The sequence below is a fragment of the Nicotiana tabacum genome, chromosome 7, assembly GCF_000715075.1.
Source record: "Nicotiana tabacum cultivar K326 chromosome 7, ASM71507v2, whole genome shotgun sequence".
Lineage (NCBI taxonomy): Eukaryota > Viridiplantae > Streptophyta > Magnoliopsida > Solanales > Solanaceae > Nicotiana > Nicotiana tabacum.
This window is the reverse complement of record NC_134086.1, coordinates 149,817,712-149,831,426: the sequence shown is the minus strand read 5'-3', so window position 1 is coordinate 149,831,426 and position 13,715 is coordinate 149,817,712. Positions and strand designations below refer to the sequence as shown.

Sequence of the window (13,715 nt, the reverse complement as noted above, 5' to 3'; positions counted from 1 at the left end):
ACTCAGTGAGTAATAATCATAACTAAAGTCTGAATGGTAAGAAATCATGTAAAGCATATCAGGATACTATATAGAAGCAGTTCAAAACCAGTAAGAAAGCAGTGAAGCTGTAAAATCTCTTTAAATATCTTAGCTCAGTTTAAACTTCTTTGAAAATGACTTTCTCAACAATTGCGTAAATGAATACAAAACAATTAGCGCAGATAAGCACAAAAATCCGCCCCTTGGGTACAAATACACAATTAAACAAGTACATGACAAGCAAATAAGAAAGACAAGCACATAAGGTTCGCCCCTCGATCAATATCTCAGAACAATACCAGCCCCTCGGGCTCACTCTCAGATCACAATGGGTACCCACGCTCACTAGGGGTGTGCAGACTCCGGAGGGGCCCCTTACGGCCCAAGCGCAATATCAAGCCATCTCGTGGCATCAAATCTAGGCCCTCGACCTCATAATCAATTCAGTATCTCACTGCTGCGGCGTGCAGCCCGATCCAAAAGTATCCTCACAACACAAGCCCTCGGCCTTACCCAGTCAAAATCACATAAGTCACTCGGGCGACAGTACAACATGATGCTCAGACCAAAAATATTATTGGAAATATCATTTCAAGCGTTAAAGAAAAATAAACTTGGCTGAGTTCTGAAAACAATGGAAAATACATGACTGAGTTCAAGTATAAATCAAAACAGTGAGAAAATATTAACAACAATCCCCGAAGGGTTCAAATAGCTGGCACGAAGCCCAAATATGACAATCAGCCCAAATCATGATGATATCAAATAAGTTCAGTCAAATACGCGATAAAAATCATCAATCGGGACGGACCAAGTCACAATCCCCAATAGTACACGACCCCATGCCCACCATCTAGCATGTGTATCACCTTAATATAGCACAACGATGTGCAATCCAGAGTTTCAAACACTCAGAGCATCATTTACAATCATTACTTACCTCGAACTGGCTAAATCTCTAGCTCGCGATGCCTTTGCCCCTCGAATTGGCCTCCATGCACGTTGAATCTATCCAAAATCAAAACGAATATGTCACAATATGCCAAAGGAACAAAGCCCAAGCGAAAACAATCGAAAAATATCAAAAAATCCCGAAATTAGCAAAACCCGAGCCCCGGGCCACTTCTCGAAACTCAGAAATTTTCACATCATTAGATTCCTTATCTCCCCACGAGTTCATACATATCAAAAGTTCTCAAATCCGACACCAAATGGTCCTTCAAATCCCAAATCAAAAGCCCAATTTCTCAAGCCCTGATTCTTCAATTTTAGGCTTAGTTTTGATGATTTTCTAGGTGGAATTCACAATATAATCAAGTTTTTAGGTTCGAAATTCTTAGCTCCAATCGATTTTCCTTGAATCCCTCTTTAATCTCCTTCAATAATCTCCAAAAATGAGCAGTTATGGGTGAAAATAGACCCAAAATCGCGGACAAGACGACTTAAAAACATTCTACCCAGGCCTGCCGCGATCGCGAAGAACAAATTTTCAACTCCCAAAAATTACACTACGCGAACGCGACAAGGCCTACATGGACGCGATGCTTCTTCCTCCTACACCTTCGCGAACGTGCTTATCCCTACGCGAACGCGATGAACAAATGACCTGGAACCCATCTGACCCCACTTCCTCTACGCGATCGCGAATGCTCTCCCGCGAACGCGATACACTGCATCCAGCCCTCCGCGAATGCGAAGCCCCTCTCGCAAATGCGAAGGCTTAATTCCTGGCCTTCCTCAATCCTTCTACGCGATCGCGATACACCCTACGCAACCGTGAAGGGCAAATTTCTCTGCAACCTGAACATGCATTTTCTGCAATCTTTTAAGGCACAAAATGGTCCGATTGACCATTCGAAACTCACCCGAGGCCCTCGGGACCTCAACCAAAGGCACCAACACATCCTAAAACCTTATTAAAACTTGTTCCAATCATCAAAACACCTCAAACAATATCAAATCCTCCAAAACACATCGGATTCAAGCCTAAGTTTCTAAAATCTTCCGAAATACGCTTTTGATAAAAAACCCAACCAAACCACGTCCGAATGACATGAAATGTTGCACACACATCCCAAATGACACAACATAACTATTGCAACTTCCAGAATTTCATTCTGACCTCTAAATCAAAATCTCACCTATCAACTGGAAAACGACGAAATCTCAATTTCGCCAATTCAAACCTAAACATTCCACGAACTTCCAAAATGCATACCGATCACGCTCCTAAGTCTAAAATCACCTAACGAAGCTAACCAAATCATAAAAATTCTAATTCGAGATCATATTCTAACAAGTCAAATCTTGGTCAAATCTTTCAAATTTTAAGCTTTAAACTGGGAACTGTTCTTCCAAATTCATTCTGATTTCCCTGAAAACCAAAACCAACGATTTACATAAGTCATAATACATCACACGGGGCAAGTCATGCCCGAAAATTGGCGATCAAAGTGCAAAAGTTCAAAACGACCGGTCGGGTCGTTACAAAGATATAATAAAATGGGAGCGGGTGGTATGCCTACCACGAGGTACAATGAAATGGGAGCGGGTGGTACGCCTACTACGAGATACAATGAAATGGCAGCGGGTGGTACGCCTACCACAAGATACAATAAAATGGGAGCGGGTGGTACGCCTACCATGAGATATAATAAAATGGGAGCGGGTGGAATGCCTGCCACGGGATACATGAAATGGGATCAGGTTGCACGCCTGTAACAAGATGTGAAAAGAAAGTGAAATCTGCCTTTGTTTTCCTTATTCTTGTTAGTGGTTGGGTTTTGATTCTTTTATAGTTCTCTTGATATTCTATTTTTACCTGTTATTCCACGAAGCATGTTTCCCCCTCCCATCTTTACTTGTTTATTCCTGCTTCACTTTCCATTGTATATTATATAACTGCACAGGTTTATTTGGTGGTCTGGTCCTAGCCTCGCCACTACTTCGCCGAGGTTAGGCTAGACACTTACCAGCACATGGGGTCAGTTGTGCTGATACTACACTCTGCACTCTTTTGTGCAGACCCCAGTGTTGTGGATTTCGGACCGTAGTGAGATTGCTGATTCTTGATCATTAGGCGACCCGAGGTAGTCCTGCATGCGTCCGCAGGCCTTGGCGTCTCCTTCTATCTACTATTCATGTTTCTCTCATGCATTTCTAGAGACAATGTTGTATTTATTTCTTCAGACCCTTTATTTGTAGCATTCTTAGACCGTTTGTGAAACTGTGACACTAATTCTGGGTAGTCAAGACTCAAACAATTGTACTAGATATTTATGTTCAGATAGTTTGTTGTTTTTCTTCCGCTTATGTTAAATTTCGCTGTTCAAGTGCTATTACTTCGAAATTGTTAATGAATATAAAATGGGTAAAAAGGTAAATTGTGCAATTAATTGGCTTGCCTAGCTCGTATTAGTAGGCGCCATCACGACTCCCGAGGGTTGAAATCCGGGTCGTGACAATATACTAAAGTGGTATACATGTATACCATTTTGTTATATAGTATAAATCCATTTTCTTCGCTAGTTCAATTTAATTTCAATTCAATCATAACTCTACTGCAAAATCTCCACCAAATTGGTTCAAGCTTTTGCTACAACTTCTAATTAACGTTTCAAACAAACCCCAAGCAGCATCAGATCAAACAACTACATACAAACTCAACAAGCTCCATTACATGAGTTTCCATCTTCAAGGTCCTTCAATTATGTATTTGATTTTTTATAATAATAAATCTCCAAAAATCTCCAGTATGAACTTTCTAAAGATACTATAAATAACTTTTTAAAATATCTAATTTTAATCAAACAATGAATCTATTCAAAAGCTTCAAGCTCAAGAATGACGGGTCTTTAAAAATTTAATCCCAAGCACCTCAAATAAGCTCCAAATAAAATCAAAATTCAGTATGATTAATATCATTTCTTTTACTATAGCATAGCATCCTACTTAAAAACCACATTCGGGTTACAAGTATAAATGCTTAAGCTCAGACCATTCGCTGTAAGAATCCACAAAAAGAAAATATTCTCATTATATATTTTAGGAAAGTAGTGATTTTTACATATTTTTCTATAAATAGTTGTACTAAATAATGAGTTAAGCACATAAGTGAGAAATGGGGGAAGATGGTCATAGCAACAATGATGTCGTGGTTTGTGAATGCAACGCCTTGGCAGAAGATAAGTGAAGGGCCGGGTAATTATTTTTAATCGTATAGGTAGTCTTTTTAATTAGTTTGAGGGTAGAAAATTAGTTTATATTTTATGGATACTTTGTGTAGATTCCCCAATACAAATACCAGTACTTAGTGATAGGGATCCCTGTTTCTGTGAATTTTTGGGCCATCGCATCGATATTTGGGCCTAAAAACTCATCTGAGTTGGACTAAATGAATACGAATCAGCGGGGGAGAAGTTCAAAAATAGCCAAATTTACAACTAGTCGTTCAAAAATAGCCAAATTTCAAAAGTAATCGAAATTTAATCACTTTTTATGTAAAGATAAATCTGAGTGAAAATACTGTTCAAAACCCGGAAAATACGCCAGTATATTATACTGGAGTTCGGGATAATATACTGGAGTTCCAGCAAGTATAATTGTCCAGTATAATATACTGGAGTTTGGAGCACCGACGCTCCAGTCTCTAGTATATTATACTGGAGTTTGGAGCACCGGTGCTCCAGTCTCTAGTATATTATACTGAAGTCAGCAAAATATACCGGTCCAGCATAATATGCTGGAGTTCATACACAGGTGCACCGAACTCCAGTATATTATGCTGGACTGGTCTCTATTGCAGCAAAATCGTGACTATTTTTTATTGACTTCGGAAACGCTAGCTATTTTTGAATGACAAGTTCAAAAACTGACTATACCATGCTATTTTTATGATCAGCGCGGGCCAAGATAGACTACGAATTCATTGTTGAAACCGAAGGTTCCGATCCCAGAATGGGCCGATTCCCCACATGGACAGCGTGTGTTGTTTATGAGGCCCAATTCTAAGGTAGGCCTTTGGCAACCATTGGTAGAAAATAGGAATTTTTATCTTTCTATACTACATGAGGTTCAATTACATTTGCATATATAATTTAGCATTTATATACAAAAAATTATATTAGACTCCAATATTATCCATTTGGGCTTCATTCTTCTCTATATAGATAAGTCTCTCTCAGTTTCTCTTCGGTTCGACTTTTGCAGATGTACATGGTTAAAACTTTGAAGAATAGTGAAGAAAAATTATTCAATTGGTTCAACACCAAAATGTGATACCAAAAGTTTTTTTGATGAATAAACAAGACACTATCTACAGGAGTGGCGCTTGAAACTAAACTTAAACTAAATGACGGTATAATTGAAATTAAACTAAATTAGACTGTGTATACATGAGCTTAAACTCAATGACAACTATTAGAAAGCTAAGAAGCTTTGAATTTGAACATCGAATTTTGTGACATTGTTATTTGTTTGGATTAAGTGTTATTGCAAATTATTCGAAATATCCTTTGGAGTTTAAATATCAATTGTGAGAGAATTTGGTGAAGATTCAAGGTGGTTTTGGTTGAAATTTCAGATTGAAACTTGAAGAAGAAGAAAACGTAAACAAAGTGTATATATTTTGTATGTGGGTTGCAGAAACGACGTACAAAATATATACAACTAATATAATTGTATATAAATTATAATTTTTTATCGGATTCTGTACTTTAATTACTTTACATAAATAGAAAATTTTAGATAAACTGGGTAAATAAATTTAAAATATCGTATATACATATGAAAAAGTCTCTAGAAAATAGTCCTTTTGGACCAGAAAGCACATATGGAATTGAATTGCTAAATAATTTGGAAAATTTACACTGTGATAGCCGCCCTCCAAAATAATAGTCGGTAAATGTATATTTTTTGTATAGTGAGTATTACTGTGTGTGTGTATACATATACATATATATTCGACTGACGAACTAAATGTGTTAAAAGCCCAAATAATACTCCATACATCCCAATTTGATCACACAAGTGTAAAGCAAATTACACTACTAAAAATCTGGTAATTAGAGACCGCAAAAATCGACCAACGTTGGTCGGTTTTAGCAAATTACCGATCAAAGCGCGTCCAAACACGCTTGGTCGCTATTTTGGTGGTCGTTTTAGTATATCGACAAAGGTTGGTCGCTAATTAACGACCAAGGTTGGTCGCAAAGGTAAAAGGACCAAGGTTGGTTGCAAAAAAAAATGAACAAAGTTGGTCAATATTTTAATTATGTAATCTAAAGATTCGCCATCTGGGAATCGAACCGGTGTGTGTGTTGTGGCAGGATACTGTTCTATCATTAAACCATTGGTGCATTTTGTTTTAAGATTGTCTTATTTTTTATTTATACTCTTTAATTGTATTTTCGCACGAAAATAACTGACCAAAGTTGGTCGGTTTTTAAAATGACCGGCCGAATTTACCGACCAAAGTTGATCTTTTTTTAAATATTAATTTTTATTTATTTTAATTGCAAAAACCGACCAAAGTTGGTCGGTTTCTTGAAAAATAAATTTCACGGGACTTAAAAATAGTTTCTCGCATTTTGGCGCCAAAGAAAACCGACCAACGTTAGTCGGTTTCGTAAAAAAAAATTAAAAATTAAAATATTTTAAAAAACCGACCAAAGTTGGTCGGTTTTTGGCTGGTTCTTTGACCGATCAAAGTTGGTCGGTTTTTGCCGAATTTCTAGCTGTGAAACACAATTAGGGATCATGTTGCCAAAATGATACTACTACTATTATATATTCCAACAGGAATTTCTTTTAATTCGTGCTTTAGTAGTTGTACTTTGATGGTAACCACAAATTTCTAATCTCCATCATTCAAAGTAAGAAAGCAGAAATAATGAAAGAAATAAATGGATGGTGTAAAGGAAGAAAACCCCTTGAAGGAAAAGGGAAACATTCCAAAAACAGAAAGGAAAAGACATATTGGATTTGATTGCTTCTCTCATTCAACAGAATAAACAAAAGTCCTAACATTGGCAATTCAAGGTCCTTAGTCGTAGTTTACATGTATTCCTTTTTCCATCCTTTTTACCTGATACAGGTTTTAAACATTAATTTAATTTATTAATCCATATTGACGATAATAATATATTAAATTATTTTTAAATAGTTAGTTCTATAAAACAAAATGTCATCACAATATTTAAATGTTAAATAGTTTAATGAATTTGAATTCTCGATTTAAAATCAATATAAAATATACTCACCCCAGACTGAAAATTAAGAATTGCAGAATTTAATTTATTAGTTTTCTTACAATCAGGAGATCAATTTTCTTAAATTTTAGTAAATCAAAATTTCAAAATAAATAAACATTAAAAAAAGTTTATATTAGTTTTTAGGATGAAAAACATTTAAATATTTGGAGAAGTCGTAATAACAAAATTTTCTGACTTTTCAAAGAGTAACTGTATAATTTTATACGAAATGAAAGAGATATTATGTGAAAAGTAATGCAAAAATTTTGAGATGTCCAAAAAGAGGTGACAGATTAATCGGTGAGGTGGAATAATACATAAATATAGGAGATTGTAATACTAACCAAGTGATGTTGATTCTTGATTATCATGACACATGGACCAACATCCATTTCCTACCATACAATTCAACTTTAATTTAAAGCTAATAGCAAGTAAATCATATGTGCCCCCATATATGAATATATAGGCCGGTTATAGGTTCTGTCCCAAGTCCTACAATGAAATAAAACCCTAACTTCAAAACTCTAATTATATATGAACATGAAAATCTTATGTGAATGAAAGATATGACAGATGGGATTGGTTTTTATCATATTTAATTATCACTCCTCATTGCTCATTGGCACATTTTATTCAGCTGTTTTTTTAAATATTATGCATGCTCAATGATTTTTATTTTATCGGATAAAATGTTAACTTTAGAACGAATTATACCTTTAAAAGTGAAAATTGTAAAGTGAAGGAAGGAGTAACATTGGTGAGGCTGAAATTCTATTCTTTAATTGGATGGTTTAAGGAGAGTACTTTGCTTATACTGATTCAAGTTTTATTTATACCATATTGTTTAAAATAAAAAATGTTTGTCATTTTTCTTGTTCGGAATTTTGTATTTGGGAAAATGCTTCGCTAAATAGTCGCAAATTTAAGACTCATTATGTTAGGCGTACTTCAGGCAGTGGCGGACCCAGGATTTTGTGCAAGCGGGTTCAGTCGGAGAAGTTCATAACTAACATAAGCGGTATAAGCCGTATAAGTGGGTTCAAAAATAATTTCTATACAAAATTTACCTTGCTTTAACCATAATTTATACATATATACGGTATTATTTTTTGACGAAACAGGTTCAGTTGAACCCACTTCTCACCACTTGGATCCGCACATGACTTCAGGTAGGTACATTTTGGTACGAGTCCGAGATCAAATTGAATACCAGGTGGTAAATTCCCTACTAAACTTCAATATATGAAACAGTGATCAAATATTAAAAAACTTGTTCGGAAGTTTTGAAATTAAAATAGCTTTTTTTATTCTCAACTTCTTAACTTTTTGTTAATATTAGTAATATTCATGTCAAATACAACAACTTTTAAATTCTCTTTTTTTTCCCCTTCCAATTCAACTTAAGAGCTGTAGTTTAAGACTTTATTGTTCAGGCGCTTGTCTTTTATGACCAGAATGACAAGTAGGAATTTAGCAGCCAAGTATGAGAAAGATCGAGCCCCTTTGGCTCTTTATTTTTACAGCCGTAGTTACTGCATACCACCTTATCTTCGATTGTTGGAAACCACTGCATTTTTCCCTACTTTTTTTTTTTAACTCCCGACTGATTTAAAAAATTACTGTCAATCGATACAGCAAAATTAGATTAGTATCAGGGTTATGTAATAATCACTTACTCTATACGTAACACAAATTCAAAAAAAAAAAAAAAACTGTTGTTTTTTATATGAGGTTGTGTTTTGGACTGTGATCTAGAGACCACTCAAATAAGACTTCTAGAAGTATAATAGACCACAGAAAACAATAATATCGTTATTGCTTAAAAATTTATTTAATTTACTTTTGATTAGATTTAAAAAAAAATTTAAATATGTTTTAACTGTCAAAATATCTGGCGCATATTATCTTTTATGCAGTTTTATTCAATGTGTACATTTTTGGCTAATAAAAATAATTAATCCTTAAGTTCACAGACATAGGAGTAGTATCTTTATGCAGTTTTTTACCATATGTAATTTTAGCTAAAATAAACTAAAAAGTTCAGTACTAAACTCTAATTTCGTATAGACGTTTTGACTTTGGTACACATTCTACCTAGAGAAAATGCATATTGGATTATGGAACATATATTAACTTCAACCAAACGTCAGGATCATATAAATAATACTATTTCAATTTCTAATTTGTATAACTACTTCATGAATATACTTTTACCACTTAGATTTTGTAATCAGTTTTAATACTCAAAAATACCAAAACATTATTCATTTCTTAATATAATGATCAAACTTTTGACAAAAATAACATTTATTTCGACTCATTAACAAGACATCCAAATTGATGTTTTGATATTCTTTAACAAATATTTAAAAATCAAATTTTGGTTGTACCAAAAACGGAAAAACGTTGGATCTCAAAATACTACTCTAATTGAACTGCTGAACGCTCAACGCCTGAACCGAATTGCATAGCCAAGAGGCACGAGGCAATATCAGCAAGCATGCAGAGTTCCAAACATTTCAGAATAAATTTAACAAATGTTACATGTACCCTCCTCCCCCCCCCCCCCCGGACCTACCTTTGTCTACAACATGCTACTATAGTCACCTTTTCTTTTTACTCTTCTCTTTAGCTCCAAATATAATACCACCATTGCCCATAACCTCCTTTTACTTTCTCTCTTATTCTGCATCTTTTGTTCTGATTCGGAAATCTTTTCCTTTTTATGGGTTTGTTTCTACCGTCAAAACCTCTCTCACGTTCTCTTTTGAGCTAGATACATATATTCAGTTTCTGTCTCTTTCTAAGCACTACTCTTTCACCATTTCTATCCTTCTATCTCTACAGCTTTTTCTTCCGATCCTGCCTGCAAGATGAAGGTATCTTTGATCATTTATTTATTCCCCTTTGATTCTTTTTTTTTTCCTTTCTTTTTCTCGGTGTCCTCACTTGTGTTCAAGACTTTGCTTTTTCGCTATTCCACTTTTGGAATATTTCACAAAAATGCTCTACTTTTGCTTTGAATTGCTTTTGGATGTTGGAGTTTATAGTTTACGTTGATTCCTGAATATTCTTTTGCTTGTTTAATTTTGTCGGTGGTTGATCCTTTTGCCTAATGATTTGTTTACTCTGTTTTGTTGAGTCTAACACTGCTAATTTGTACTTTGATCCATAATTTCCCAGTCATGCTTCCCACTTTTTCCCCTATTCTATGTCTATGGTTGTTGGTTCTGTTTTTCACCTTTTATTTTGCAAATATTTTAATTTTTTTTAAAAAAATTTATGCAGAAATTTATCTTGAACTTGGAGGTGCATGATGTCAGAGACAAACGTAAGGCCTTGAAGACGGTCTCTGCTCTTCCAGGTATTGAAATATTATGAGTAAATTTCTTACATCTTTCACCAATCAGGTTTTCAAGCTAAAGTGGAATAGAAAAACTACTGATCTTCCAGAATTTTCCTGCATTTCTTTTTTCAAAGTAATTTTTTTTTTGACGTTACAATGGCGATTGGGACACAAACCCGTGATCCTATGGTTCCAATTGTCGGCTGTTGCCTCCACGCGTCTCTTACTACCAGTGGCAAGACACATTTTTTTTATCCCTGTATAATACTGCTTCCGTTTTGTGAAATTAATTCTTCTTTGGTCCATTTCAAAGAGAATAACACCTTCTAAATTTGGAAACAATCTTTTATAACCAAACAAATAATCTAGAACCCTTCCTTTTTCTGACTTGTTTAAAACCACAAATTTTAAATTTTTTTGTTTAAACTATGTATTTTGCCTTGAGTTGGTGGTGACTCACTATTGAAGGATTAGGAGGATCCAATATTGAAACTTTGGATTAGGTATTAGGCCATTCACTTCCTACTAATTTGAAAAAGTAAAAAAAGAAAAGGTCACTTTTTTCACAAGAGAATTCTGATGTGGCGCCACGTCAAGTGGGTCCACCATGTTTGTAAGCTGTTTTCCATTTCAGCGTCCATCTTCTTTCTTTGGCAAGATAAGTGATGAATGAGTGGTTATTGTAGGTTGGAATTCTAGTCATGGTAAGTGCCCACATTGTTGATCTCTGTGATGGGACTTTAAAATAAACTTTCTTTAATTTTTATGTTGTTTTTTTAGTTTCATGATGATTACGAAAGCACTACCTAATATTGTCCTAAGAGATTTTGCCTTGAGTAGTTGTTCTATCAACTTCATTGCTGCACTGTTTTCGGTAGTAGTCAATTTTTAATTTGGTGTAATGGCGTAATGCTCGTTGGAGAAAATAATTTGCTACAGAACTAACCAAAACATGAAGAAAAAATGATGGTTGTGCAATAACAGTTGAAATCTGGTGACAAAGTTGTTACAAAAGTTTGTTTTCAATATAAAGAAAATTCAATTAGTTAGAAGTCCCTAAAGCGCTTCTTTTCTTGTTTTCTTTTGTACGCTTGGTGAAGGGCACTGGAGTTTGATTGAACTATTTTGTGTGACATCTAAAAATTGCAAAATGAGATTAAACAGTGGATGTTCTGATGAGATATTGCAGGAATTGATGAGATCTCAATGGATATGAAAGGTAGGAAATTAACTATCATCGGGACGGTTGATCCAGTAAGTGTAGTGAGCAAATTGAGGAAGTTTTGGCCAGCGCACATAATCTCAGTAGGACCAGCAAAAGAGCCAGAGAAGAAAGAGGAACCAAAGAAAGAAGAAGGGAAGAAAGAAGAGGCTAAGAAGGAGGGCGAGGGCAAGAAAGAAGACGCTCCGAAGGAGGAAGGAAAGAAAGAGGAGGCTAAAAAGGAAGAAGAAGGTAAGAAGGACGAAAATAAGAAAGACGAGCCCAAAAAGGAAGAAGAGAAGAAGCCAGAAGCACAACCACATCCAATGCCAATGCCAATGCCAATTCCATTCCCACAACAACAATATCATCCAGCTGTGGTTGGCATGGTACCGCCTTATCGACCATATTATCCTCCTCCTCATATGCAGGCCATGCCCTACCGGCCATATTATCCTCCTCCCGCGCAAACATACTACCAGGTTCACCACAGCATGGAAGAGAATCCTAATGCATGTGTTATCTCTTAAATTGGTTACATAAGTGGAGTCATATATATTATATATATACATAGCTCTCCGTTCTTCTTGTTTTTAGTTGGTCTTGGGTTATTCTATTAGCATGAAACCGAGACTAATATTCTGAGAACAGAGGAAATCTATTGTGAATACACAATGATGCCATATTTGTCTTTTCAGATTCAAGAATTGTGTATAGAGAATTGAATAAGAGTTTTGCTACCCCTTTTTGCTTATTGTTACAGAGAAATTCAGCTTGATCCCATGTGCTCCATCTGTTCTTGGACTAACTAGGAAACTAATAGATTGTTTATTAGTACAAAGATCTTACACTTTGGGGTAAGGAAGTAGCTAAAAGTTTGAATGATTTTGCTGGCAAGTTGCTTTATGCATATAGTTTTGCATCTCCCTTCTCCCACTCGTGGCTGTTTCCAGACCTTACCCCTACCATGGGTAGAGAGGCTGTTTCCAAATAGATCCTCGACATCCTTCTCACCAAGGACTCCCCACCTTGCTTTTGAGATGACTCGAACTCACAACTTTTTGGTTGGAAGTGGGGTCGTTTACCATTAGAGCAACCCCTCTTGTCTTGTTAGAGTACAAGTTGGTGAGGCAAATTTCAAAGGAGCATGCTCTGGCATTTCTTTACTTTTTCAGAGAAACAAAAATTGGTGCTAGCCATGCTTCATTCCACATGAAAACTAAGCCATTGATTTGTTTTCTTAGATGTTTATTCTACAAACATGTGATTTATAAAAAGAATATACCTCATTATGGTGTACTTTGGGCCATACTCTTGTCAATTAGTCAATGATGGGATTCTCTTTTTTCTTATTAGCAGTTTGGTTTAAGATGAAATAGTACCAAACTTTTATAGTGTATTTAATTTTGTTGAAGACTGTGAACTATAGAAAAATCTTTGACCGCAGGCTTCTATGAAAGTGGAGTACTAAAAATTAGCCATCTTAAAGTTTGAACCATAAATAAATAGAGGTCCGTATTCAAAGTATATACTTGCTTTTCAATATTCTGGATTTTCCAATCTTACTTTAAGCAGGTCCCCCACCATTAGGATATGACTTTAGAACAAAGAGTTAGCCATTGAGACGAAAGATGCGAGAAGGATTACGGATTAAATTGTGTGATGTAACTTGTCACTTTTAGTGTTCCACCTTCTTGTTAGTAAACTGTATTTGTAAAATAATTCTGTAAAACATAAATGAACATAAACAGAAATAGAAACTAATTCGAGCCCACTAAATTTACAGTGTTTCCTTAAGGAATTTAATTCCCTCATAATACCCAAGGTTATGGATTATTTCCTCCCAGGATAGAACGAATTACACACTGGTGTAGTGATACTTCAAACCCTAGTG

The 13,715-nt window shown here is 35.3% G+C and overlaps 1 protein-coding gene across 2 annotated transcripts; it reads left to right on the top strand.

Annotated features, from left to right (window-relative positions):
- The first annotated feature begins 9,904 nt into the window (after positions 1 to 9,904).
- On the top strand, positions 9,905 to 12,599 carry LOC107761994 (uncharacterized). Of its 2 annotated transcripts, XM_016580294.2 has the most exons (3): positions 9,905 to 10,153; positions 10,563 to 10,638; positions 11,810 to 12,599. In XM_016580294.2, exons 1-3 carry the CDS (start codon positions 10,148 to 10,150, stop codon positions 12,349 to 12,351), a joined length of 624 nt encoding a protein of 207 aa, XP_016435780.1. In that variant the 5' UTR covers positions 9,905 to 10,147; the 3' UTR covers positions 12,352 to 12,599. The 2 variants fall into 2 exon arrangements, with proteins under 2 accessions (XP_016435780.1, XP_075073950.1); XM_075217849.1 differs by lacking the exon at positions 9,905 to 10,153 and having other exon boundaries at positions 10,557 to 10,638.
- The last annotated feature ends 1,116 nt before the right edge of the window (positions 12,600 to 13,715 follow it).

What these genes read in the sequence shown, in the direction of transcription:
- LOC107761994 (XM_016580294.2), top strand. An exon ending in GACGGTCTCTGCTCTTCCAG is followed by an intron (nt 10,639 to 11,809) that starts GTATTGAAATAT and finishes GAGATATTGCAG; the next exon opens with GAATTGATGAGATCTCAATG.